The sequence below is a fragment of the Pan paniscus genome, chromosome 2 (genome assembly GCF_029289425.2).
Source record: "Pan paniscus chromosome 2, NHGRI_mPanPan1-v2.0_pri, whole genome shotgun sequence".
Taxonomy (NCBI): Eukaryota; Metazoa; Chordata; class Mammalia; order Primates; family Hominidae; genus Pan; species Pan paniscus.
Genome location: NC_085926.1, coordinates 43,651,423 through 43,677,860, shown reverse-complemented (window position 1 = coordinate 43,677,860; position 26,438 = coordinate 43,651,423). Strand labels below are relative to the sequence as shown.

Here is a 26,438-nt window from a genome sequence, read left to right as displayed (position 1 = left end):
GGTTGCAGTGACCCAAGATTGCTCCACTGCACTCCAGCCTGGGCAACAGATCGAGACTCCGTCTCAAAGAACAAACAAACAAACAAAAAAACAAACAAATGGATTAGGCCAGGCACAGTGGCTCATGCCTGCAATCTCAACATTTTGGGAGGCTGAGACAGGAGAATCATTGAGCCCAAGAGTTCAAGACCAGCCTGGGTAAAATAGCAAGACTTCATTTCTCCAAAAAGTAAGAAAAATTAGCCAGATGTGGTGACATGTGCCTATGGTCCTAGCTACTCAGGAGGCTGAGGGAAGATTGCATGATGAGCCTAGGAGTTCAAGGCTGCAGTGAGCTTTGATCGCACCACCATATTCCAGCCTCAGAGACAGGGGAAGATCCCGTCTCAAAAAAAAAAAAAAAAAAAAAAAAAAAAAAGGGGATTATTTTCTATTCTCCATTAAAGCAAAAAAGAAAACCCAAAAGTCTCTCTTTCTGGAATATCTATTAGATGGAAGACAGATCCAGGAAGTCCAAAGTCTCTCACCAGTGTTTTTCATATTTTCTACTTAGTCAGCAAGGTTTCCTTGACTTTCCCTTCCAGATTACTTCTCCAGGTATGAGTGCTCTCAAAAGCCAAGAGCATTCCTCAGGAGAAGGCTGGTGTGAACTAGTTGGCAGCCAACACCAAGAGAAGCTGGCCCAGCAAGGCCATCCAGGTGTGGCACCAATGGCATTGCTCCAGTAAGTTAACTGAGCCTTCGGTTCCTCCTCTGTGAAATAAGTGTACCTTTCCCACTGAGTTGTTAGAAGGATTAAATGAAAGATTGTTGCAAAGCTCAAAGCATGCAATAAGTGTTCCATAAATGTCATTTCTTATAAAAGATGAACAGAATTTAATCACCAGCTTCTAAGTATTTCATTTCAAATGCCACCTCCTGCTTCAGCTTTCCTGATCTCCCAGGCCAGATGCAATCTCTCCCCCTCTGCAACAATACAATATGTTTACTTTGCAGTATAGTTAACAAGAGCACACAAAGGAACCATAGACAGAAACAGACTCCTAAATAGCTTATGACCCAGTAGAAAGGAGTCTACACCTTACTAATTTTCATTTCTGGAATCCCTGTAGCATAGAATACAGTGCTGGCCTATACTAACATTTATTTGAGCACCTTCTATCATAGAGCAACTTGTAATCATTCTGAATATACCTTCTGCCTGGCTAAGGCACTGGTAGCTTTGTGATATCTCAAAACTTGGCTAGACAAATTATCTACCTTTGTCACACCAAAGATCCTGCCCACTCCAACACATGGCAGGCCAACCCTACACTATTATTTATATTTGGCAACACTATGAAGAAAGAAATACAAAGAACTCTAAAGAGAATATTTTCCTGACTACTCATTAGCTGTATGATCCTGGTCAAGTCACTTAACCTCTCTGGGCTTCATTTTTCTCTTTGGTAAAATGAAGATGGTTTTTGGAGATATATCTCAAATTTACCCAGTCCGGATAGTCTCCCCATAAATGCGTGTTACTCTTAGGATGAAATCCAAAAATCTTATAAGGCACAAGGAACAGATGGTAAGGATGAGATATTTGCGGAGCCTTTTGTAAAAGTACTGTGCTTTCCCTGTTGTCGTTTGCGGGATGTTGTCCTCCAATCATCCAAGATGACCTTCTTTCCACTTCTCACACATCAAGCTCCCCATCGTATATTCTCTGCCAACCTCACCACAAAGTCGCTACTGTTGTGCATCCTTTGACCCCAGTCCTTTCTGGGGAGGAGAACTACTGCTTTTCCACAAGGAGGGATCTCCTGGGACCTCTGTCTCAGGCTGTTATGGTTAGAGTCACCACAAAAACTTTAAAAGCTCATATTTGAAAATACACCAGCTTATTCTTTGTTACTCCTTGCTAAGTCTCTCTCCCAGCAAACATGTTAGAAACCAGGAAATCCTTACTTTTACATGGGATTCTAATCCACTCAGCAGATTAAAAAGAGCAATTTGGAAGTGCAGTGAGAATGCCCACTGCTTAAATGCTGAGGGAGGGCCTCTGAGTCTTTCTGGCAACCAGGAAGCACGCAGGCTTTACGTGTAAGGCTCACTGGTGTCCACTCTAGGCGCTCAGGCCTTGTTCTTTCTTCCTTAGTTCTCAGATCTATCTCTGTTAGTGGAGGTTGTTTAATAGGTATGTGTGTGATACCTGATTTACTTAATGGTTGGCTCCTGTCCCCACGGTCAAAGATTAATGAACAATGAGGCAGACATCACAGCGGTAATTAACAGTCACATAACAGTAATGCTCAGAATTCCAGGTCCCACTTCATCAGTCTCTGGGTAGTAAATAAGCCCCTGATTGGTGTCATCTCATTATTTCCAAATTCCTCCTTTATCATTTTTTGGAGAGTGGAGGTGTGGAGGAAGCATATCAGGAACATCACCTCTTAAAGAGTTATTTATGGGTTAGCTTTAGAGAACCATGAATAGTTTTCATCAGCAATGTAGAAGTTTAAAAACACTCATTACTCAAGATTATTGCTGACTTGTTCATCAATCTTATCCCGTAGTTGGTGTCCTGGCGTTTTGAGTGATGCAGAATATTAGGGTACTTTACTATCTGAACTTGTTAGAACACTAATTTTCCCAATTTAAGAGAATTTGGCATTTTTCAAGAATTTTGCCCTGTTGCTTTTGTTGGCATAGTAAAAATTTTCAGCACAGCACTAGGGCTATTAGATTACAATGAATCAGCATGGCTCCAACCATAAATGTGAATTCAATCCCAGAGAGGACCGAGTCCTCAGGAACAATGGGCCAACAAAATGTTGCAAGCTCTGGAGCCACTGGTGGGCAGAGCAAGGCCTGTGAGGTCAGCGAAAGTCAAAGAGAGAAGGGCTTACAAGGAAGCTGTCTCATAGATGAGACAGAAATGGTGGTTTCCAGACAAGATGCTGATTGCAAACATTTTCATTCCAGCTACATTTGGGGCCTCATTCTTTAAAAGTAGTACAAATACGGCCAGGTGCGGTGGCTCACGCCTGTACTACTAGCACTTTGGGAGGCCGAGGCGGGCTGATTAACTGAGGTCAGGAGTTCAAGACCAGCCTGATCAACATGGCAAAACCCTGTTTCTACTAAAAATACAAAAATTAGCCAGGCATGGTGGCGCATGCCTATAGCCCCAGCTACTAGGGAGGCGGAAGCAGGAGAACTGCTTGAACCCAGGAGCCAGAGGTTGCAGTGAGCTGAGATTGCATATTGCACTCCAGCCTTGGCAACAAGAGCGAAACTCTGCCTCAAAACAAACAAACAAACAAACAAAAAACAGTAGTACAAATACAACACCATTTTTTCCTGCATTGGCTAATTCTCATTTACATTTCTAGAGTAAAGTGAAATATCTATAGATTGCTAGATGTGGCCACAGAAGGCTGATGGTAAAGTACAGAAAAAAAATGTAAGCATTCTTTCAGCATGGTAAACTTCCACCTAGCCAAGTCTTGAGGGACACTGGAAAAGACTTATTCTCAAAGTCTGTGATCCAGGAGTTCTGCTTCCAGTACAGTAGAATAAGGTCCAATGGGGACTAACCCACCTGCTGATAACTATAAAGTGGCCAATATCAAGAAACCACCACCTGAAGACACTAGAGAATGAACACAAGCAAAGAGACTCAGGAAGGGAGTTAACATTTGAAATAGAGACCAGCATTTTTACAGCTTTCAGTCTGAGGGAAGGCAACTCAGGGTTCCAAGGTGGGGAGAGCTGTGGTAGAAAACCAACAGCCCTTCTGGCTTCAAGAACCAGAATGCAGAGTTCAGGGCAGCCACAACCACTGCAAAATGAGGGAGGAGTCCTAGAAAGGAGAGCCAGAGAGGGCGCCCCAAAATCTGGATATAATCTCTCCCCAAATTTCTGCAGCTAAGGATAAAGTATTAATAATTAAACTGAGAGTTCAAGTGCCACCAAAAGACAGCATATGTAGTTAAACTCCAACCAAATGAACTGCCCGATAAACCACAAAATGAAACAATTGAACACTCCCGTGTCAGACATTGAGGACAGGAGTGCTTGTTAAAATGTAGATTCCCAGGCCCCACCCACACATCTGCAGAATTAGAATCTCTTGGGGGTAACGCCTCAAGTCTGCATTTGCAACAAGCAGCCTTGATGACTCAGGCACACTAGAGTTTGAGCCTCAATGCTCTGTGAGTTGGCACAATCCACATCTCATGCTCAGATGTTTGCCGAAACAGACTGCACTTGAGGATGTGGTGTTCTGATTTTGGCTGTCAGTTGCTGGCATCTTTGGTGCTGGCCAAGTGAAGCTAAGAAGTCATTCTGCATCACAAAGATGCTCCCTCCTTCAGATCATCACTGAAACTTTGATAAGGAAGACGCCATACAGACAGGACAGCTGTCCCTCAGCAGTCTCCTGCAGGCCAGCACAAGAGTCCAGCCCTTTCATGGTGTTGTCCTCAATGCCTGGCTTCCCTCCTCTGCCATCTTTTTCTCTCCATATCCCCTGACCCTGGTGCCCCTCCTACCCCATGGAAAACAGCATTTTCAAGTCTTGAACAGATATATGTTAAAGATCGGTTGGGACATTCCTAAGTCCCAACAGAAATATGGTAAGCTGGTTGGCATAGGAAGGTGAAATACCAGTCATTCGTGTCTGGTATCTTGGTCTCAATATTTCATCATTTCCATTGCTGTGACTTCCAATTATAAAAACATTCGCAGGTTAAAAACTAGGAAACAGGCCCGGTGCGGTGGCTCACACCTGTAATCCCAGCACTTTGGGAGGCCAAGGTGGCCGGATCACGAGGTCAGGAGATTGAGACCATCCTGGCTAACACGGTGAAACCCTGTCTCTACTAAAAATACAAAAATTAGCCGAGCATGGTGGTGGGCGCCTATAGTCCCAGCTACTTGGGAGGCTGAGGCAGAAGAATGGCATGAACCCAGGAGGCGGAGCTTGCAGTGAGCCGAGATCCACTGCACTCCAGCCTGGGCGACAGAGGGAGACTCTGTCTCAAAAAAAAAACCAAAAAAACAAAAAAACAAAAAAAAACTAGGAAACAGCCCTTAATGAACCTGATAAACAATGCACTTGTCTCCCACCCTGGTCATTGTGACTAATATTTCTATTTCTTTGAAGGAGGAGACAGGCCAGTTGTTCAGGTTTTCAGACCTGTCCTGGAGACACTGTCCAGAATCATACAATGTGGCAAACCAGCTTAAGAACTCTCAGCCTTCACATCTGTTAGCCAAGTGACCCCTCTTGCAGATGAATACAATATTTTAATTTTTTAAAAAGTAGGATGCGGTTATTCTAAATTTTCAAACAATGGGCACCTTATGGAAACCTTTTAATCTTTAAGTGAACATACAGAACATTTTTTAAGGATTAAAATACATGGTAGAATAACATTCCTTGTCCATGTCACTTAGAAAACTACTTGGTAAGAATGTTTTAAATTTTTAAATCTTGGAGCTAATCTAATTAAGCCAGGCTACAGACAGCAAACAGGCAAATAAACGCTAACTAGTTCTAACTTAATATAACATTTTTAAAAATTAAGGAATTATTTTAGAGAAAACAGCAGGAGAAATATAATGGTGCATATGAGATGGCAAGAGACAGGCAGAGCTTAATATACAGAGAGATATAGAGAAGTAGATATTCTAATTCAGTTGCCCCTTTCAACAAGTTTAAGCAAAAGGAAAAATAAAAAGGGCAGTTTTGTATTGGGGCTGTGTTTCTTAGTTAGGGAGAAGAGACAGACCAGTTACAGCTTTATAGCTCTATGTCCAATACTTAAATTACGGAGACTCACAACCTGCCATACATTCAACACCTGTCCTACTTCCCCTAATCTGGATCTGCACATCCACACACAGACAACAGCACAGTAAGACCTTTTAGTTATCTTCTTACCTATTTCATACTAACCAAGATTTTTCTATATTTTACAGTTTTCATTAAAATATAATGAATATATAAGGATCCAACATTTACAAAAGCATATCCAAAAGGAAGAATTGTCCTTCTCCAAAGCCAACCACTGTTGACAAACCCATGTATATATTTATCCTCCTCAAAATGTCTATACATATATATGGGTGTGTGTGTGTTAAGTGTATCTTTATGTAACTTTGTAGACACACTATTCTGTATGCATGTATATATTTACATATGTGTGTGAATATATACAAGAAATATTCTGCATTTTGGTAGTTTTGTTTTCCATTAAGGATATTTTGGAAATTTTCCATATTGCCACTTATATAGAGATCTACCTCAGTCTTTAAGGCTGCATAGTACTCCAGCATATGAATGTAGCATAATTTAATCAGTTATGTGTTTGATTTGTGACTTCTAATATTACCATATTGCAATGAACATCTTGTAGATGTCTTTGCATATTGAAGCTGGAGTATCTGTGGGATAGAAACCTGGAAACAAAATTGCTGTCAGTGGTGTGAAGCACTTAACAATTTTGCCATATACAGTATTGTGAAATGACTTGTCAAAGGGGTTGTACCTATTACAGCCCACCGACAGTATATGAGAGTTCCTATTTGCCCTTAGCCTTGCTGATACATCACCTCAACTGTGCTCTCCTGCATCATGTTTTCCTGCTTTCTGCTGCGTTATTCACAAGGGTTCCCTCCAGCTATTACCCACTTTCTGCTTTCTTTATGCCTAGAAAGAGTTATCCATACTGGCATTATCCAATCTCTTTTCCTATTTTTTATTCTTTAAAGTTCTACTATGGAAATTCTAAACATGCATACAAGTAGAAGAAATAGCATAGACCGTACATAAGCCCCTGTGTGTCTGTCACCCAGCTTCAACATAACACTCTGCTCATTTTATCTATTTTCTGACAACTGACTTTTTCTCCTGGAGTAATTCCAGGTAAATCCTAGTTAAAATCTCAACCATGAATACTACACTATGTACTCCTAAAGGTAAGGGCTTTTAAAAAAGTCACTATACTATTATTTCACTCAATAAAATAACTCCTTAATATCATCTGATACCCAGTCCATTATAAACTCTTTTCTAATTGCTTCAAAAATGTCTTTTTGTTTTGTTCAAATAAAGATCCAAACAAGGTCCTTTAAGTTTCTCTAAGTCTTAAAGTCCTATTAACACTTTTATTTTGCAGCTTCAATTTGTTGAAGAAACTGGAATTTCTGTCCTATGGAATTTCCCACATTCTAGATTTAGCATATTAACGTGCTTTTCAATCTCCTGTGTGTTTTTACTTATTAGATGTAGAGGCTTGATTAGATTCAGGCTCCATTTCATTTGTCTTAGGCAGTAATTCATCATAATTCAACATGGTGTGTTGGGTTGTTGCTATTGCAACACAACAGAAGCATGTCTCATTATTCCTTTTTCAGTAATACTAAGATTGAACATCAGGTTCAGATGTTATGAACCTAAGCCACCAAATAAATGCTTCTCATCAACTTTTCATTTCATGCTTTTAGCAGCTGGATCTGTTCCTTCATTAGAGGTGGCAAAATGGCGATTTCCTAATCTTATTCCTCTCATATTTACCTATGATTCTTACATGAAGAACTTTCCCTTATCAGGGTAACTTGATACACAAAGAAGTTGGGATAAATGATTCATTTTTCCCATGAACAATTTTCAAAATATTGAATTGGTACCCTAGTAACCTCCAAAAGTGACCAATGAGTTTTTAAAATAGCATTATGATCTCATGGCCGTTTTATATATTTCATGTTTCAACCCATTATTCTTTCTGATGCTCACATTTAACCCATCTTTGGCCAATGGAAACCCCTTCAAGTTAGCTCCTGGGTCCTTTTGACATGACCTTACTCTGTTTGCTGCCTTGCTTTCTGACACAAAATATTCCAGACTCATCTTGTCCTTTGCCTGCCCCCATTTAGTGGGACAGTCTGGGTACGAGGGCTGGCCTTACTATTGAGCTGTGATTATTTCTAGGCCTTTTCAGTGAACAAAGCTATGCAATATGTATTTTTCAGAAATAAAAATAAATCATACGATTCTTTATTATATTCTTGTGTCTCTTTTCTCCTCTGCTGAAAATCTTGGCTCTTGATTCCAATGACACAAGTAAATATTTGTTTTAACATACATAAATACCCAAATGACACTACCAATATCATTGCTAAAAATAAAACTACTGAATGCAGTTTAAGATTTATTTGTGGTTGTTTGGTCTGTAGGATATATTCCATTAGCAAAGTACAGACAAAATACTAAGTTTTCAAGTCACTTGAAGTAAGTCTTCTGTGGGGTTATATCACGAACTTGACAGACTGTTAAGTTTGTTTTAGTTTTAAGAGTTGCCTTTTCAAAAAATGTTTATTATATAAAACATTGACAGGGCCTCAAAATAAAAGGTATGTAAGATACAGAAATAGTTGCCATCCTTGTCTAGCTCCCTACCACCACTAACAAGGAGATCATTTTATTAGTTATTGGTATAACTAATTCTTCTATTGCTTTACAAAAAAAGCAAATACATATTTTTTCCATTTGTCTCTTCGTTATACAACAGACAGCACACCACACATTCTCTTCTGTGCTTTACGTTTTTCATTTCCTATATTCTGGAGATTTCTCCAGACCAGAACTACAAAAATAGTTCGCAGTCCTTTCTACAGCTGTGTAGTATCCCATTGTATAGATATACCCTAGTTCCTTCCATCAATTCCCTATCAATGGAGATTTGGCTGGCTTCCAGTCTGTAGCTATTAGAAACATTGCTGTAATCAAGATCTTTGTGCATATACTATTTCATATTCTTGCAAGTGCATCTCATATGGATTCTTAGAACTGGGTCTGCCAGATTGAAGGATATACTCATTTAACTTTGCTAGTTAACAAATACCATCCACAGGGATTTGTACTTTTTGGAGTGCCTGTTTCCCTATTGTCTCAACAGAGTGCATTGCCTAACTTGGATTTTCCCCAATCTCACAGGTAAGAAAGGTATTTCCATTATTTTATTTTATTTTGCATTTGTCTTTTTCTGCATATCCTCATATGTTTAAAGACCATTTGCATTCTATTTTCTGTTAACTGTCTGTTCACATTCTTTTGCCTATTCTTCGGGTTCTTCTCAAAGTTTAAAATTCTTCATATATAGGGCTACAATTAGCCCTCTGTGATAAATGCTGCAAATATTTTCAGCTATCCAAAAAAATCTTTTTTCTTCTCTGTCACCCAGGCTGGAGTGCAGTGGCTTACTGCATCCTCAAACTCCTGGGCTCACAGTCCTCCTACCTCAGCCTCCCAAGTAGGTGGAACCCAGCCCAGGTACTTAATTTTTTTTATTTTTTATTTTTTTGGTAGAGCCAGTCCTACTAGGTTGCCCAGGTTGGTTTTGAATTCCTGGTCTCAAGCAGTCCTTCTGCCTCAGCCTCCCAAAATGCTGGGATTACAGCCATGAGCCATTCCATCTGGCTGAAAATTCTTCTATAGACTTCTCTTTTTATTGCTTCTGAATTTTCAGTCCTAGGAAAGTTTTTCTCACTGTCAGATTATACAATAATTCATCTATGTTTTCTTCTAGTTAGAAAGAGGGTTTCATTTTAAAAATTGGGTCTTTGTTCTATTCAGATTTTATCCTGTGTATCCTGTGAGAAATCGATTCAATTTTATTTTTTTTTCCAAATGGTTAACCACACTTCTCTCAACACCATTTTTAAAGCCTTTTTCTCTGAATGAGATGCTTTATCATGTACTAAATTCCCAGACTTTCTCATATTGTAAACATTATGTTATAATATTTAATAGGGTTATCCCTCCTTCCACATTGTTCTTTTCTAGGCATCTTCTGGCTATTTTTGTTTATTCTTTCCAGTACTTCTTGTTTTATTGAAATCGCGTATGGCCCTTTAAGTATAAATATATATTACATATATGAATGAAGACATTTCAAAAGTGTTCTGCAAATCATATTCTAAAACCAACCTTAGGCAAGGCTTTTTTTTTTTTGAAAATCAGAAGAAAACAGAAGTCATCTTAAGGGAATGCATGGACACAGGTAAAGCCATGTATGGCGGCCACAACACCCAGAGTAGCCTTCCCTAAGAACAACAGCAGCATTTACTGAACATTTGCTGGATCCACAGTCCTGTAGTTAACTATTATACAGAGACTGGTCCATACAAAAGACTCAAGAAAGTATACAGCTGTCTTGTTGTGACTATCACAGGAAAATTTATTCTGTAAAATAAAAGTATGCTGTGCATAACAAAGATCAAATGCTGTACTAGATTTTTAAGAAAACATTTAGCACCCACTATATTTTTTTAAATGTGAGGATTGTGAACTTCTCTTCTAGCTCAATCTTCACAAAATTACATATACTATACCTCAGGGTAAAATCTAACTTTAAAAAGAGTTACAACATCTTTCAAATAAAGCAAATTCAGTCTGTAGGAAAATAAATTATCACTTGATATTGGGGTATATCTTTCTTGAATCACTTGGCACATCTGTGGCCAGAAACTCCATTCATTAAGTAAACCAAGGAACTTCTTCCTTCCAAGGGCTGGGACCAAATTTCCTGTGCAAAAACCTTCCTGTATAAGTGAAACCTGTCATTCTCCCAGCAAAGGATAATTGAGATTAGAGAGTGTGTAAAACAAAAATACAAAAATATTACCCAAATTATTTGTACCACATACAGGTTTGAAACCTGGCCATCCAAAATACTAACTAAAAAGACTATTATTGTTCTTAAGGTAGAGAAATCAGACAACACATCTTGGCGCTCATGTTGCTTCCTGCACTAACCTAGTTAATCTGACAAGTGAGACAAATTGTTCATTGGGAAGATGTTTATATCATGCTTCAGTATAATTTGTCTATTCTTTTATAGGGGAGAAATGTTGAAAATAGAACATTCAGTCTTTCTGGCAGTTAATCAACAGTGACACAACCTTACATTTCCTAACAACTACGAATTCCCTAATTAACCATTTTAAAAATGCAATAACAAAACCATTAAACCACTATTTGCTCTAGTTCACTGTTTTTATTTACATAGCTACCTTTCTCCTAGACAAGCAACGTTAGCGAAAGATGCCTTCTTGATGACAATCCTATTCAATTTTTATTTATTTTTTTTGGTGAAGGGTTTTCTCAGCAGCCAGTTACCACATGGAGCATTTCACAGTTTCAAAGAAGTTTTCCTCATTTTAAAACTGCAAGAAAATGCTACACTTGATGGTAGTTCCTAAAAAAATAGTTCAATCAACCTTCTAGAATTTTTGTAATATAACTTCAAGTATGTAATGATTTAATTAACACAATACTCTTAATAAACAACAACAACAACAACAAACCCAAGTGCTAGCTCATTTCTGGTGCCATGAGACATAATAGCACCACTTGTTTTTCTATTTTAGTGGTTAAAATGTATGCAATTTTAGCACCCATCTACAAAAGTTAGATGTTAATAAAAATATGGTATTACTTGGCTTACTAGGAAGTAACAGTCTTAATATCCCCTTAAGAGAAGAAATCTGTTTCATTTGCTGCATCCTGGGTCATGGAAAAGAATAGTATGAAAGGGGGAAACAAAGAACAGCCTTTTAGGTAAGGCTTTTCAGTACCTGAATCACTGAAAGTATTGAAGTCATGTTCCTTGGAAGAGTAGAATTATACCACACATAGGAGGTTCCAAGGAGTTACGTTGTTATACACTGTGTATGTCAGGATAGATCACATTTAAAATGCTGAACAGGGCTTAGCAGCCTTAAATATAAAAAACAGGTAAACTAGAAAAAGTAATGATAGTGATCAACTCCCATCCTCTAACCAAAAATCTGCCTTGTCACTCCGTTTCAAAAACAAAGTGAAATATTCTAAACAACTGACAAATTTTTACATAAAAACACATTGAATTTAGATTAATATCAGTTATCAAGACACAATAAATACATGATGGGGAAGACAAAGAAAATAAAGTGCACCTTTACAGTGTAAGAGACTCAGAAATCACTTCCTAAATTGGTAATATAGATTGCAATATAAAAATAACTAGCAAAGTTAGATTAAAAAATTTTCAGCTGAAAAATTACAGTTTTTCAGTATATCAGAGGGACAAATAACCTTTTATTTAAAGGTATTAAATTTAGAGACTTGTATATTTCAATTTTGTGTAGGAGAAAGGAAAGCCATTCTTCTAGAAGGCACTAACTGGTTTAAATGTGTGAGTGAATTCCTAAAGAAAACATGTGCAAAGTATAGTCAAGAAGGCTGCCTGGTTGTGTGTTGTATTCACTACTCTTCATCACAGACTATGAATTATTGCTGAACAACTATATCAGTCACCAGGTTTTCCCATCAGAGCTTCAGTGTGTTCAGTCCACAGTGTCGCAGATCTCCTTTACTTTCTGGTTGAATTCTTCTGGTTGATCTGCATATACATAATGTCCTGCCCCAAGAATAGCCTGGATAAGGAAAAGCATTCAGACAGTTAGTGAGTAAAAGCATTTAATAAAACAGAATGATATATAAGCAAAGACACTTAGTAATAAAAGTGAGAGCCACTGTATTTAAATAAAACACGTGATTAAAAAATAACAATAATCTATAGTAACTATTAAGTATATCCATTAAAAGGATCTGAGAATAGAAAAATCTACTGAATCTCAATAAAATTTTAATATGCAAAAAACACTAAATTGACCACTAATAAAAGTGCCAACAGAGAAACTGAAAAAAGTGAGAGTGTGCTGCCTTGTGAGGTGGGAATTACTTGAAGTGCTACTGGACCAATCCCTCTGTCCATCTCTCCTAATGCTGTGGCTCTAGGGACAGGAAAAGTCACTCAGAAAGGTAGTTCACGGTTTGGACATGAAGATATGTGCAGGCCAAACCCTGCACCCATCACAGGTGGTATCACGTCCCCGACTGAGGCTGCAGGTATGGCTCAGATGACCTGCAACACGAGGATGACCTAAAACCTCTTTTAAGGGAGATAATAAAACGGACCTCACCTATACCTAAAAACCCAAATCAAGCCACACACTTACTATTGTCTTCACATATGAATGTGGTCGTAAGGACTGGATGCTGGTGCCAGAATTGCCATCTATGCAGGATCGGGCGCCAAAGATCACTGAAACTGGAATGTCAGGGTGCATTTTACCAATTCGCTGGAGCATTGGCCTTTTTGCCCATCCATAAGGAATAGTCATATTCTTGAAAGCTGTCTCACCACTTTAACGGCAAGGAGAAAATCACGATGTATGATTTTTGGGAATGAGTATGCATTGCACTGTCACTTCTATCAAAACACATTCATATTTAGCTTTTCCAGCACCTAAGAAAAACCTCAGCTTAAATAGAAAATAATTTACGAGACAGTGTAAGGAACAAATCTCACAGATCACTGTCAGATAAGCAAGGCTGTTGTATACTCCAGCTGATTTTTAAAAAAGTTTTCTTGTAAACCAAAATGTACAACCCTAATTTTCTATCATTAAATTATTTATTGTGGAGATAGTTAAAAATATGTTTTTTCGTCCTTATTTAAACTGATGTAGAAGGTAGTTTATCCCCAGGTTCATGGCACCAGCGTTTCACCTGCAATGCTAAAACCATTACCAAGTTAAGAAGAAACTCAGACAATATATTCTTGCAAGCTCTCAGGATAGGTCTATCTTGCTGTCACTTCTGCTATTCATTTTTTTTTTTGTTTTTTTTTTTTGAGATGGAGTCTAGCTCTGTTGCCTAGGCTGGAGTGCAGCTGCACGCACAGTCTCAGCTCACTGCAGCCTCTGCCTCCCGGGTTCAAGCAATTCTCCTGCCTCAGCCTCCTGAGTAGCTGGGATTACAGGCACGCACCACCACGCCCAGCTAATTTTTGTATTTTCAGTAGAGACGGGGTTTCACCATATTGGTCAGGCTGGTCTCAAACTCCTGACCTTGTGATCCGCCCGCCTTGGCCTCCCAAAGTGCTGGGATTACAGGCGTGAGTCACCACGCCTGGTCCCTTCTGCTATTCTTACAAAACTAGACATCATTCTAACTTGCCTTTTATGAAGAATTCAAGTCTCACTACAATCAAAGTAACAAACTAGGACTACACGAACACATGTAATCATGAAATAAGAGTATGTGAAGAGTAAAACTTACGCCATGCAGGAAAATGAATGATGTTCCCGGGGCAGACCCCTAAAAAAAACTGTTGGAAGTGTGTAGACCTAATCCACCAAACCTGACTGCCTAGCAATTCACAAAACCTCAATCTCTTGAAGACCCTGAACCTCTAGCCTCCCTCACTCTTGGCAGAGAACCTCTAACCTACTTTATTAAAAAGACTGAGGCTACAGCTACCTATAAATAGCTACCATGGCCTCAATCTTTTTAATAAAGTAGGTGTACATATTTTCTGCCAAAAGTGAGGGAGGAAATAAAAGAGAGGGAGGCTGTCTCTGCATCTCGCCTCTTAGCCTTTCATCCAAACCTCAGTCTTAGAAAGGATGAGATACCACTTCTCTGTCTTAAAGTGTGCTCCATAGTTCACCTATACAGAATCACCAGCGTATTTGTTAGAGATGCAGCCCAGAAATGCTAATATTAGTCTTAGAAACAAACCTCAGGAGTCACATTTCAACAAGCACCCCCAATAATTCCAGTACACAACATAGCATGAGAACTGCAGCTCTCATCTTTGCACTCTATTCTTGATGCTCTTCCTAGAAACTCTAGGGCCTTATCATTCGGCCTCCTCCTAGCCCCTCACTATATTCAGGCTCTGTTTTCTCCACTGGTACTTTTCACCCAACATCCATAAGTCATATTTTTAAAACATACATTTGGCCCTCTTGCTCCCTCTGCTACTATGCCCCATTCTCTCTCTCTCCTTCTAATCACTGTCAAAATACATGCAGAATCCCTCACTTACTCCTCACACTCTGCAGCTGCATTTCTAATGCTGACCTACAGATCTTTAGAGTTGTTCAGGAGTACAATCATCAAATGAACTTGAAAAATACACATAGCATCTCCCACTCACTTGGGAGATTCAATACCCTTCGGTATAGTAAAGGTTCTAAGAGGATTCATAGTATAGACAATCATTTACTTTTGTTTAATCCAGCACCCTTTTTTCTTTTTTTGAAACATTCATACTCAGTTTGGGAAATACTTCTTTATGTGAAATTCTTCAACTCTCAACTCAAACCATCTCTTGGAGATGCCCAAGACCAAGACTTTCTCAACATATTCATGAGAACTTTGAGGGAAGAGCGAACATGTTACTTCTTAATCCCCCATCAGAACTCAGCACAATGTTTTATACAGTGGGTACTCTAAGAATAGATGAGTAAAATAAAATGTATTAGACACTTGTCCTTTTAAATTCAGTCATTTAACTACTGATACAAATCTTCTGGACCACTGATATATTTTAAACAAAGGCCGGGCACGGTGGCTCACACCTGTAATCCCAACATTTTGGGAGGCAGAGGCAGGCAGATGACCTGGGGTCAGAAGTTCAAGACCAGCCTGACCAACATGGAGAAACCCCGTCTCTACTAAAAATACAAAATAATTAGCTGGGCGTGGTGGCACATGCCTGTAATCCCAGCTACTCAGGAGGCTGAAGCAGGAGAATTGCTTGAACCCAGGACGCGGAGGTTGTGGTGAGCCGAGATCGCACCATTGCCCTCCAGCCTGGGTGACAAGAGCGAAACCCCGTATTGAATGAATGAATGAATAAATAAATAAATAAATAGTTTTTAAAAAAATAGTCTAAAACACACACACATACACACACACACACACAGAGTGAATTGAGAATCCTAACCCTCACCTTGGAGTCTGCACATTACAGTGGTAGATGTATTCTGTCACAGTATCGTCTTCAAACATTGAAGAATACTTTCGTTTGAAATCAGGCCTTAAACGCTGCACTAGACTTAAACCTATTTAACAGGAAATTTAAAAAATGCATGTTTTAAATTATAGTTAACTTATCAACTAAATAATATAGAAAGTTTTAGTGCTTGTGTGTGTAATGAGTGTTATATGCACACATATATATATGTATTCAAATATATATTGTAGGTGGGAAAAAGCACACATTCTGATAGCTGTCCTCCTAAAGTTCCCCAAGGAAATATTAATATAAGAAGTAAGGAGTATTGTATTTTGACTTGTAGATGTACTTTAGGGCCTCAAAAACATGTAAGTTAGAAGGCACTTTTGTAGGTAAATAAATTCTTTAAACGTGGCGAGTAGCTCGTACGTAAAACTTAATGTATTAACTTGTATTTCTTCCATAATTATAACACATTAACTTCTAAATGAAGTAAACTGGTATACATAATTATTTCTGTGTGAAAATAAATTCAGCTTCTTCTTGGGACACTAGCGAGACTCTCTGCTAAGGTTATCCCTGGTGGCGCCCACAGCCCCACTCTAGAAAAAGCCGAGGACACCCAGGCGCGATGGCTCAAGCCTGTAATCCCAGCACTTTGGGAGACCGAGGTGGGCGGATCACAAGGTCAGGAGTTCGAGACCAGCCTGACCAACACGGTGAAACCCTGTCTCTACTAAAAATACAAAAATTAGCCGGGCGTGGTGGCGTGCACCTGTAATCCCAGCAACTCAGGAGGCTGAGGCAGGAGAATCACTTGAACCTGGGAGGTGGAGGTTGTAGTGAGCCAAGATCGCACCACTGCACTCTAACCTGGGCGACAGAGCGAGACTCCGTCTCAAAAAAAAAAAAAGAAAAAAAGAAAGAAAGAAAGAAAGAAAAGAAAAAGCCCAGGGCAAGGCCCACAAGGGAAAGAGGATGAAGAGCAGAAGCTTTCTTCTAGTCACACTTTTCTATTCTGAGGCCCCAGAGACTGACTGGTCTCCCTTTCTGCTACCACTACCCCATGACTCCAGCAAGGCTTTACTTCTCTACTGGCCCTCTCTTCCCATCTCTGATGAATTATACAGCTCCACCAAGAAATTCTGTCATGCAATTGATTCTACATCACCTCCCCACCCCCAAGTGCAAGCAATAATGGCAGGCTGAGGGCATGGCATTAAAGAGCCTCTCCTAGGTGTCCTCCCTTGCCCATCACTGTCTCCTAATTTCTCTTCATACTTTACTTTTCCCATAATTGTTATTTTTGTACCTGTGTTCTAGTAAAATCTATTTATATTTCAGGACTATAAAGACTAAATGAAGCTCTTAAGTAGTTTACCAGAGAAGGACCAGGCATACTAAGGAGTGGCTCTACTGGGGAGGGCTGAAAGACTGCAGGTGGGCAAAATGTGCCATCTGTGAGCACTGAAGCAATAAAGTGTGGTCACCAATTCAATCCCCATATCCTCCTCTAAGTCCTGCAGTCCCACTGCTCTCCCAATCCAAACAGAAGGCACTAGGGCAGGAGGGGTCAGGGTTGGGCAGAAGGGAACAGCATTTACAGTCACCTGCATGACAGTTAATCCCACAACCTCCTCCACACCCCCATGCCTCTTCTCTTTTCTCACTAACAGAACCCATCTTTTCTTTTTTCTTTTCTTTTCCTTTTTTTTTTTTGAGACAGGGTCTTGCACTGTTGCCCAGGCTGGAGAACAGTGGTGCGATCTTGGCTCGCCACAACCTCCACCTCCCAGGTTTGAGTAATTCTCATGTCTCAGCCTCCCCTCCTGAGTAGCTGGGATTACAGGTGTGTGCCACTATGCCTGGCTAATTTTTTTGTATTTTTAGTAGAGATGGGGTTTTGTCATGTTGGCTGGGCTTGTCTCAAAGCCTGGCCTCAAGTGATCTGCCTACCTCAGCCTCCCAAAGTGCTGGGATTACAGGTGTGAGCCACAGCACCTGGTTAGAACGCATCTTTTCTATAGTATCAATTAGGCAGCAACGTGCCCAGGAAAGCAGGCCCTGGAAACAAATCATGATTGGTGCATCACAGAAATTTCTTCTTTGCTGGTGGAACGACTAGGAGTGGGCCGAGTCATAAGCAGAGGTCAGCTGGAGCCTTCCAGAGAGGACTTTCTTCCCTGACAAAGCATTATGGAGAGAAGGACCATTTTTCGTGCTTTTCTTTCTTTTTGCTCAGGGCGCTGATTTGTGAGATGATGCTTAATGCTATGGCAGGCATCAAACCACCGTGAGGAAAAAAGTCAAGAAAATCACAGACACAGACCCAAACCCTAACATCAATGAGCAAGCAACCAGAACAAGTGCTAAAACCTATCTCCAGATTGCTTATTAAGGAAATAATAAAAGTCCTTCTAGTTTAAGCCTCTTGGGTATTCAGTTACTTACAACTAAAAGTACTCCAAATTCATACAAGTTGTACGGGGGAAAGGCAGAAGTTCAGAACATCATTATCTGTGACAATGAGGGAAGGAAATTCCCATGGCTATGGGGCTGAGACAGAACTGCTGAGAGTCAAATAAAAGTCAATCAGGGACTAAACACTGGTGCCTCAAAATATGACCAGAAATATATATCAGGAGTCCCCAAAATGTTGTGGAAAAAATAACTTTATCTTTCCAACACTGTGACATGGATAAGGGAAGAATCTGTGAGTGTGGTGGTACCTGTTATCCCCAGGGTCAATCAAATCAGGTTTTATGATACCAAATGGTATCATCAATTGGCCAAACGCTCTCCAGTGCTCGCCAACAGGGCAACATGCTACACTTCTCCCAGGCCCTGGACTAGCAGAGGTCCTTATATACTCCCCAAAACACTCTGCTTGCCTGGCTTTTTTTAGAGTGTTGAGGACTGACTAACCTTATCCTCAGCATTCCCTCCTTTTCTGCTTTGCTAATTATTTACAATGTTTACAATATAAAGACTCTCCTTTGAGGAGAAGAACCTAGTTGCATTCGTCTTTGTGCAAGACATGGTACTTATTAGAGGAAGAGGAGAAAAAGTAAGGGTTCAGGGTTTTCTTGTTTGTTTTTAAGATTTTGACTAACAATAGTGAATTCTGCTCTTCTGATAATTTACAAACATTTTGCTTTCCTAGAACATAAGCACTCACCAAAGGGTCCTGCAATCCTTAGGCCAGCTAAAGGGTTAAAGGGAGTCAATGCTGCTCCCAAGGCTCTGATCCAAACTGGAATTGGTCTGTCTTGATCAGCAAGGTCTGGTCGTTCAGGGAAACCCCAAGGCTCCACTAAAATGAGATGATTAACCCTGTTGGGGGAAAGAATATATTTAAGTTCATTTGGTAAAATCACCCTAAGACTATAAAGAGCTAACATGATTTATAAAATAAAGGTAGAATGAACCACCTTCAAAAACCTTCACGTTAAAGACTAGTGCTAAATAGATCGTATCATGCTCTTATTCTGTGTAAACTTTTGAGATTCAGTAGGATCTAAGAGGTATATGGTAGAAAGAGGGCTTTATTTTTAATATATCTAAATGTGGATAATAAAAGATATATAGAGTACAGAACTGTGTGTTTCTTGAGAAAAAGAAAGAAAGGCATTTGTTATTTAAGTTACACTCTGGCAGATGATGTAGATCACTGGCCACTCAGAAAAATCCAATGGTTCCATGTATGTCTAGGTTGACACTGCAAAAATGGCTAAAGATCAATATCACATTCTTATAAAATAGCCTCAGATACCAACAACAGTTATCTCCTATGAATCAACCATCCTAAAAATGTAAGTGAAGTTAAGGACTTAAAGCGGGTTCAAAAGTACTTTAAATTAACTTTTAATAAACATGAGGATAACGTAATGTGGACTGAAAACACTCCCTAGTTCAGGATTCTAGAATTGTTGAAAAGGAACAAGTCTATCTACCTTATCCATGATATCACGCTATACTGACATTAGATTCTGTTTTCAATTCTTTCCCAATTTTCTTTTTCATTGACCAAGAGATAGAAAATCTTCAGTAGAACTTCATATACAATTATTTCATATTGTTAATCATTTTAATTTTTCCATCTTATGAAACTTCTTCCCAATGAAGGAAAACCAGAACTATCAGCAGTACTTCCACATAGCTGCATCATGCTTTAAACATCATAAAGATTCCAAACAAAGTACAAAGATCCTTCTGATACAATACAATGTTCAACTGTAACCAAGCCAGCCAAGAAATGCCAGCCAAAAATCTCCCAAGGATAACTGACAATGACTCTAAAGTCCCTTTCCTAAGTTATAACTGAAACAGAAAGGTAAAGAAACTAAAACATGGGCACAGATGGTATTATTCCTCATATAAAATCTATTCTATTATTGTTGTCAGCATGCATAAGAATAAGTTAGTAACAGGTCCATACTGTGACTGTTTTCTTTCCAGACAGAAAGCTTTAGTGCACAGAGCTCTATAGTACCTTGGAGAATATTGGGTGCAATCATCTTAGATAAGAAGGAAGCTGAGATGTACTACATGACCTGCTCCGGTACATAACATTAGTTAACACAGAACTAGGGCCGAAACCCACATTTCTCTACTCCAGCATACCAGCAGATGCCGATGAGGAATTGGGCAGAAGGCTTTATTTTCTAAAAATAGGCTAATCAACATAAGATAGACATATTAGTAAAGGTAAAACTTAACCTTTATCAACTCTCAAGGCCAGTCCTAATATTATACTCCAAATTTCATAGCATTAACATATGTAGAATATAACCATAGAGATGTATGAAGATATGTGGTAAATGAGTTTCATTTAATTATGAAGTATGCCTTCACAGCCTAAAAATTTCATATGAGAATATTTTCTAATAGTGTATCAGAAAGAGGTTAGAAATGAGTGTTTTGCTTTGTTTTTTAATGGCAAAGACTATCTCTTATATTTTGACCACCTCCTAAATTCCTTTTTATTTTTATTTGTTTTGAGATGGAGTCTCACTCTGTCGCCCAGGCTGGAGTGCAGTGACACAATCTCAGCTCACTTCAACCTCCGCCTCCCAGGTTCAAGTGATTCTCCTGCCTCAGTCTCCTGAGTAGCTGGGATTACAGGCACACACTACCACGCCTGGCTAATTTTTGTATTTTTAGTAGAGATGGGGTTTTACCATGTTGCTCAGGCTGGTCTCGAACTCCTGACCTCGTGATCTGCCCACCTTGGCCTCCCACAGTGCTGGGATTATGGGCCTGAGCCACTGTGCCCGGCCCTAAATTCCTTTAATTATAGCCCACAATAAGATCTGGGGTAGGGGAAGGAAGAGGCCTAACAGAGGTATGAGTAGAACTAATGAGACAGCCACCTAGTTGAAAGCAGCAAAGATTCATGTTAAGAAACAGCCACTATTATTCACTACTGACTTACCTCCCAAAGAGAAAAATGAACTCTTTATTAAAACATACCCTACCCTAAACAATTGTTAAATTTTTGTCACAAATTTGTTAATGGATCTTGCTCAGTCTGCTCTAAGCTCTTTCTGACCTGCTAACCCAAAAACAGGTAGGACAAAGGAAAACTTGACAGAAGTCTCGTCTGTCTGTAGGTAAGTGACTGTTTTTGCCTTAGTTCTGGCTTGCCTTTTAAATATGATCTTCAAAATTTCATCCCTAGGTGAAAATGCCAGTTTAACAAATTATGCAAAGTATATATACTAAGGCAGATGATCTTTTTGTTTCTTTTTGAAAAGGAGTGAACCGTGCCTACAATTGCTCAATTCTACTGTCCCTACAATTGCTCAATTCTACTGTCCCTACAATTGCTCAATTCTATGTCTTCATAACCTAGCATTAGGCTTAGCACATGGCAGATGCTTGGTAAACATTTGGATTAATATGCTTTTCCACATTTTCTTTTGGTCCTAGTCTATTAAGGATATACAAATTTTATAAAGTATAATCATAGCATAAGCATATCCAGCTGGATTTTTCTGGTCCCCCAGATGACATCAGAACATCACCGCTATTTATTAATCTTATTATTCGGTAACAAAATCCATTTAGATGGTCAAGAACCAGTCTAGTCTTTTTTTAAATAAAATTATACTGTTTGGAACAGAAAAATAAATCATAAGCATTGAATACCGGCCACAAAATTGTATTAATGTATATGTGCATGGGTGTCTGAAACAAGTTTTGTGGGGTGATACAATTGTATTTTTCTATTCCAAACAATATAGAAGGGCTATAGTAAAAAAAGTTTGAACATAATTTTTTAAAACTCTACAACATCTAAACTATAGTTAACTGTAGTTATATATCATCTGCTTCTACTACATGTAAAGACCCCAGAAAATAATTGTTCCTTATTTTTGGTTTTAAGAATTTTAAATAAGATAGACCATGCAAAGCACTCAGGTTGGTGGCTATAGAATGGTAAGTATTCAGTAAATGTAAGCTAGTTACAGTAGCAAGAATAGGAAGACTACAAGAGTAGAATTTATTCCCGGGAACATGGAAAGACAGGTATTTATTCTTCAGAAGAGTTTGATCACAGGTGACTGCAATGTTGCACCAGACCAAGGTCCCAGGCTATCTTCTAACCTCTGCTTTTAGTAAAAATATTATCTCCTCACTTGATAGGAGTTACTGGGTTTTAATGTACATCTAAATTATTATAATTAGCTAAACCCTACTCTTTAATATTCCAGAGAGGGTTCCCTGCTGGGATTGTTAGTTCACATCTAGGGTAAAGAATGGGTCCAACCAGATAGCACATGTGAGTCATCCTATTAGACATCCTTGTCAAGAACCAGAGACTGGTTTAAACCACAAGAAAAACAAAGAACCAGCAGAGCAGGAACAACAGAACAGCTCATCAGTTTTGAAATATACAAAGGCATTCTTCTTAATGTTAGTCATTAGAATTGGCCTTGAGTTTGAAGATGGTGAGCAGAGCACATCCTTAAGGGCAAAGCAGTGGACAACACCTGTACCAACACACTAGGACCTGATTTCACTTGCTCTAAATGCTAACAAGGGTAGATAAGCCTGACCTTCATGAGATTTAAAGACAGCCACCAGTCAGAAATAATGCAACAAGAACAATAATCAGGTCAGGTGTGGTAGCTCATGCCTGTAATCCCAACACCTTGGGAGGCCGAGGCAGGCGGATCACTTGAGGCAAGAGGTTCAAGATTAACCTGGCCAACACGGCGAAACCCTGTCTCTACAAAAAATACAAAAAAATAGCCAGACATGGTGGTGCACACCTGTAATCCCAGCTACTCGGGAAGCTGAGGCACGAGAATCACTTGAACCCAGGAGGCGGAGGTTGCAGTGAGCCGAGATCGTGCCACTGCACTGCAGCCAGGGCAACAGAGCAAGACACTGTCTCGGGGAAAAAAAAAAAGAAAGGAGAACAATTAGACCTAGAATCAAATGTGTAAGTGAATCTAAGGAAAATAATCAGAAAGAACTCTAGTCAATGCACAAAGGAGGCATTTGCAAAATGAAGTTGGCCCCAGGTATTTCCCATTGGCTCCAAGCCATTGGTGAGAGAAAAGGGAATGCCCAGAGAACAACAAACTAAATATCTCCAACTTCGAATCAAGTAGAACAGCTTTTCCTAGAACAGCAGAGGGCCAACAAAAATTGCTCAGCTCCGTTCTGTACAATCAGAAGACAGAGCCAGGCAAAAGAAAAGTATTCAAGATAAAATTATTTAAAAACCTTTCACTAGAGAAATAAAGACTAGTGAAAACTTATTCTAATCTAACTCGGAATAGATCTCTTTGCTAAACACTTTCTAAGTTAAAGTTTCTATAATCTCCTTTTCCGTAGTTTATAACAAATATCTTTAAAATACAGATAGTTTTTTTAATGGGGTACTGAGCAGCAGGGGCCAGAAGGAAAGGAAAATTAAAAGAAAAAACCGGGCCAGGTGCAGTGGCTCACGCCTGTAATCCAAAAGTTGGCAAAAATTGATCAGCTTTTATTTGTTCTTTAGAGTAAGAATCCTTCTTAAACAAGTGCATTAAACTAGGCCTTTTCATTCTTCTCTTCAAACTGTCCTATAAAAGTAACGAATGGAAGAATGGAGCTGCCCATAAAAGACAAGGATTGAAGTAGTTATGGCTTGGAACACTAAGTCCCAACAAATAAAACAACGTTGTTTTTGTGTTTTTTCCCTCCATGCATAAAACGGAAAGTAAGGAGCTGTCATTTTACTTAAAAGAAAAAAATAAAGATTATATTTGCAACACCTGAGGAAGCAAAGAATAAAATAACATTATCAGCTGAGCACAGTGTCTCATGCCTGTAATCCCGGCAGTTTTGGAGGCAGGAGGATCATTCGAGGCCAGGAGTTTGACATTGGCCTGGGCAACATAGTGAAACCCCCATCTCTACATAAAATTTAAAAAATTACCCAGGCATGGTGGCACACCTGTAGTACTAGCTACACGGGAGGTTTGTTGAGTGTAAGAGGTCAAGGCTGCAGTGAGCCATGATTGCGCCACTGCACTCCAGACTGTGCAACAGAGTAAGACCCCATCTCTAAGAAAAAAAAAAAAAGGTAACATTCTCAAAGTCCATTATCGAAAAAAGAGAGAGAGACAAAAGAGGCACAGTGAGTGTAAGAAAAGATCTGAATTTCATTTGATCTCCAGACCACTTTTTCCCTCCTCTTACCGCTCCCCCCACGCCCACCAAAAGTCTTTCTGAAACTCAAAGATTCATTTGAATATCATGACAGCATAATAAAAATGCTACTGGATCAAAAGCAAGCTGGATGAGCACGAGTATGTAGTTCAGTACCTGTTTGTTGATACCAAGCGGACTGCTCTATTCCACCAGAGAAAACGTGTGTGTGCTGCAAAGAAGCTTCTCCAGCTCAGGTGAAACATTCCACATCACACAGAAGGCAACCCTAACAACCACCCCATCTGCTTAGTGGGAATGCCAACTTCAAGACACACCAAACACTAAACATAACTTAATATGAGGTTTGCTATAATGGTGAACACTTAACAGTACTCAGTCCTGTTTAATCCTGTTTAATGTTTGGATCTGTGAGTCTATCGAACTATATTAACTATCAGATCATCTATGTAAATTTGTACAAATTTGCCCAACCAGGACCAAGCAGAAAAAAATTCTTTTTAATAAAAAGTTAACAAATATAAGCAACATTATTAGTAATATAAATAAACGTGGACAGCAAGACCAAAGGGCACCAAAGGAGACGATGCACCTTGCAGAAAAGACAAGAGATACTCATTTTTCCCTGTCCTCTCCATTTAAAGAGAAGTGCTTCCAGGGAAGCCATCCTGAAAAGCAATGAAGGAAAAAAGCTAGGGAGAAGGGGAAGCCCGTGAGATTGTTAATTCCAGTCTTCCTATATTATATGCTACAATGGGGTATTATCTGGTCTATTAGAACAGGGAAAAAGTAAACTATAAAATTTTACTTTTATTTAGTAGATTTAACACACTTCTAAACTAACTAAAGTTGTTGGTTTAAATGGCTGGTCAATTTGTTTAATTCTGTAAAATATTCATGTATGTTATGTATATACGTGTGTGTGTGTGTAAATGTTAGAAGAAACATTCGCACTAATACCTTTCTCTCACACATACACACAGAATGATCTCTTTATTTCCACGGTAACTTGTTTTTATGCTATACTAACTTAAGATGTAGACTAACTGGGCAAAAGGCATAAAACTGAAATCTTTGCCTGCTTATGCTTGCATATCTGAAACTAATTTTTCTCCCAAAAATAAATTAGAAAGATATGACATGACCAGCTCTTATCTCTTGATACTTCCATGCAAAATGCAAAGAGAAGAACAGAGAAAAGAACATAAAATTGTTAGCTAAAAGGTGAACTTAGCTTATAATTCTCTTTTTCAAAATCACCTATTCAAGAAATATTTACTAGGCAGCCACTATGTGCCAACCATGGTGTTCTGACTGACTGGACATAATCATGATTTGAGATATCTGAAAATCCAGAAAACATCATTATTTTGAAATTAACCTGTATTTAATAATTTAAGTTTTATGCAGTCAAGAATATAAGCTTGAATATTCAATACACTCTGTACAGTTCAAAATTTTGTTGGCAACCAGCCAAATTTAGACAGGCTAATTATTTCAAGCATTCTCATATCCATCTACTGCTACTACTTATGATTCTTGGTCCTGAGACAGTACTCTAGTTTTATTTCTAGCATTAGACACAAACATTCAAAAACCATTTTCTAAAATATTATTAGTCCAATGCAGGAATCACTAGCTTTGTTTTTAGATACCTTTTGCTATTCTCTTTTATAATGTTTTTAAAGTGTTGATTCCCTTCTGAATCCCTGAAGCCCCCCTATTTCTTTAGAGCAGTTCACAATTGCAAATGAAACTCTTGCCAACTGACCTTATCAGTAGAGAGCTATGAAGGGTCAGGATTCTAAGACTTAGGGTTTAATGACCAAGGTCTAGCCTGCAGAGTTCCATGTCACATCTTCAGAGAATAAATACCACAAGACAGACACAGACATAATACACACCTGATAAAAAACAAAGGAAGTT

The 26,438-nt window shown here is 38.9% G+C and overlaps 1 protein-coding gene across 2 annotated transcripts in view; it reads right to left on the bottom strand.

Moving 5' to 3' along the window:
* Positions 1-541: 541 nt before the first annotated feature.
* The window catches only part of ABHD5 (abhydrolase domain containing 5, lysophosphatidic acid acyltransferase), a 39,561-nt gene continuing 13,664 nt past the window's right edge, over positions 542-26,438 (bottom strand). Inside the window, exons 4-7 of one of the 2 annotated variants that reach the window (XM_008961553.4) lie at positions 19,024-19,178; positions 15,840-15,951; positions 13,054-13,240; positions 542-12,468 (exon numbers count right to left, since the gene is read on the bottom strand). In XM_008961553.4, coding sequence (XP_008959801.2) covers positions 12,379-12,468; positions 13,054-13,240; positions 15,840-15,951; positions 19,024-19,178 — 544 coding nt within the window. In that variant the 3' untranslated portion in view covers positions 542-12,378. The remainder of the gene's footprint in view (positions 12,469-13,053; positions 13,241-15,839; positions 15,952-19,023; positions 19,179-26,438) is intronic. The other variant, XM_034956237.4, reaches the window with a different exon arrangement.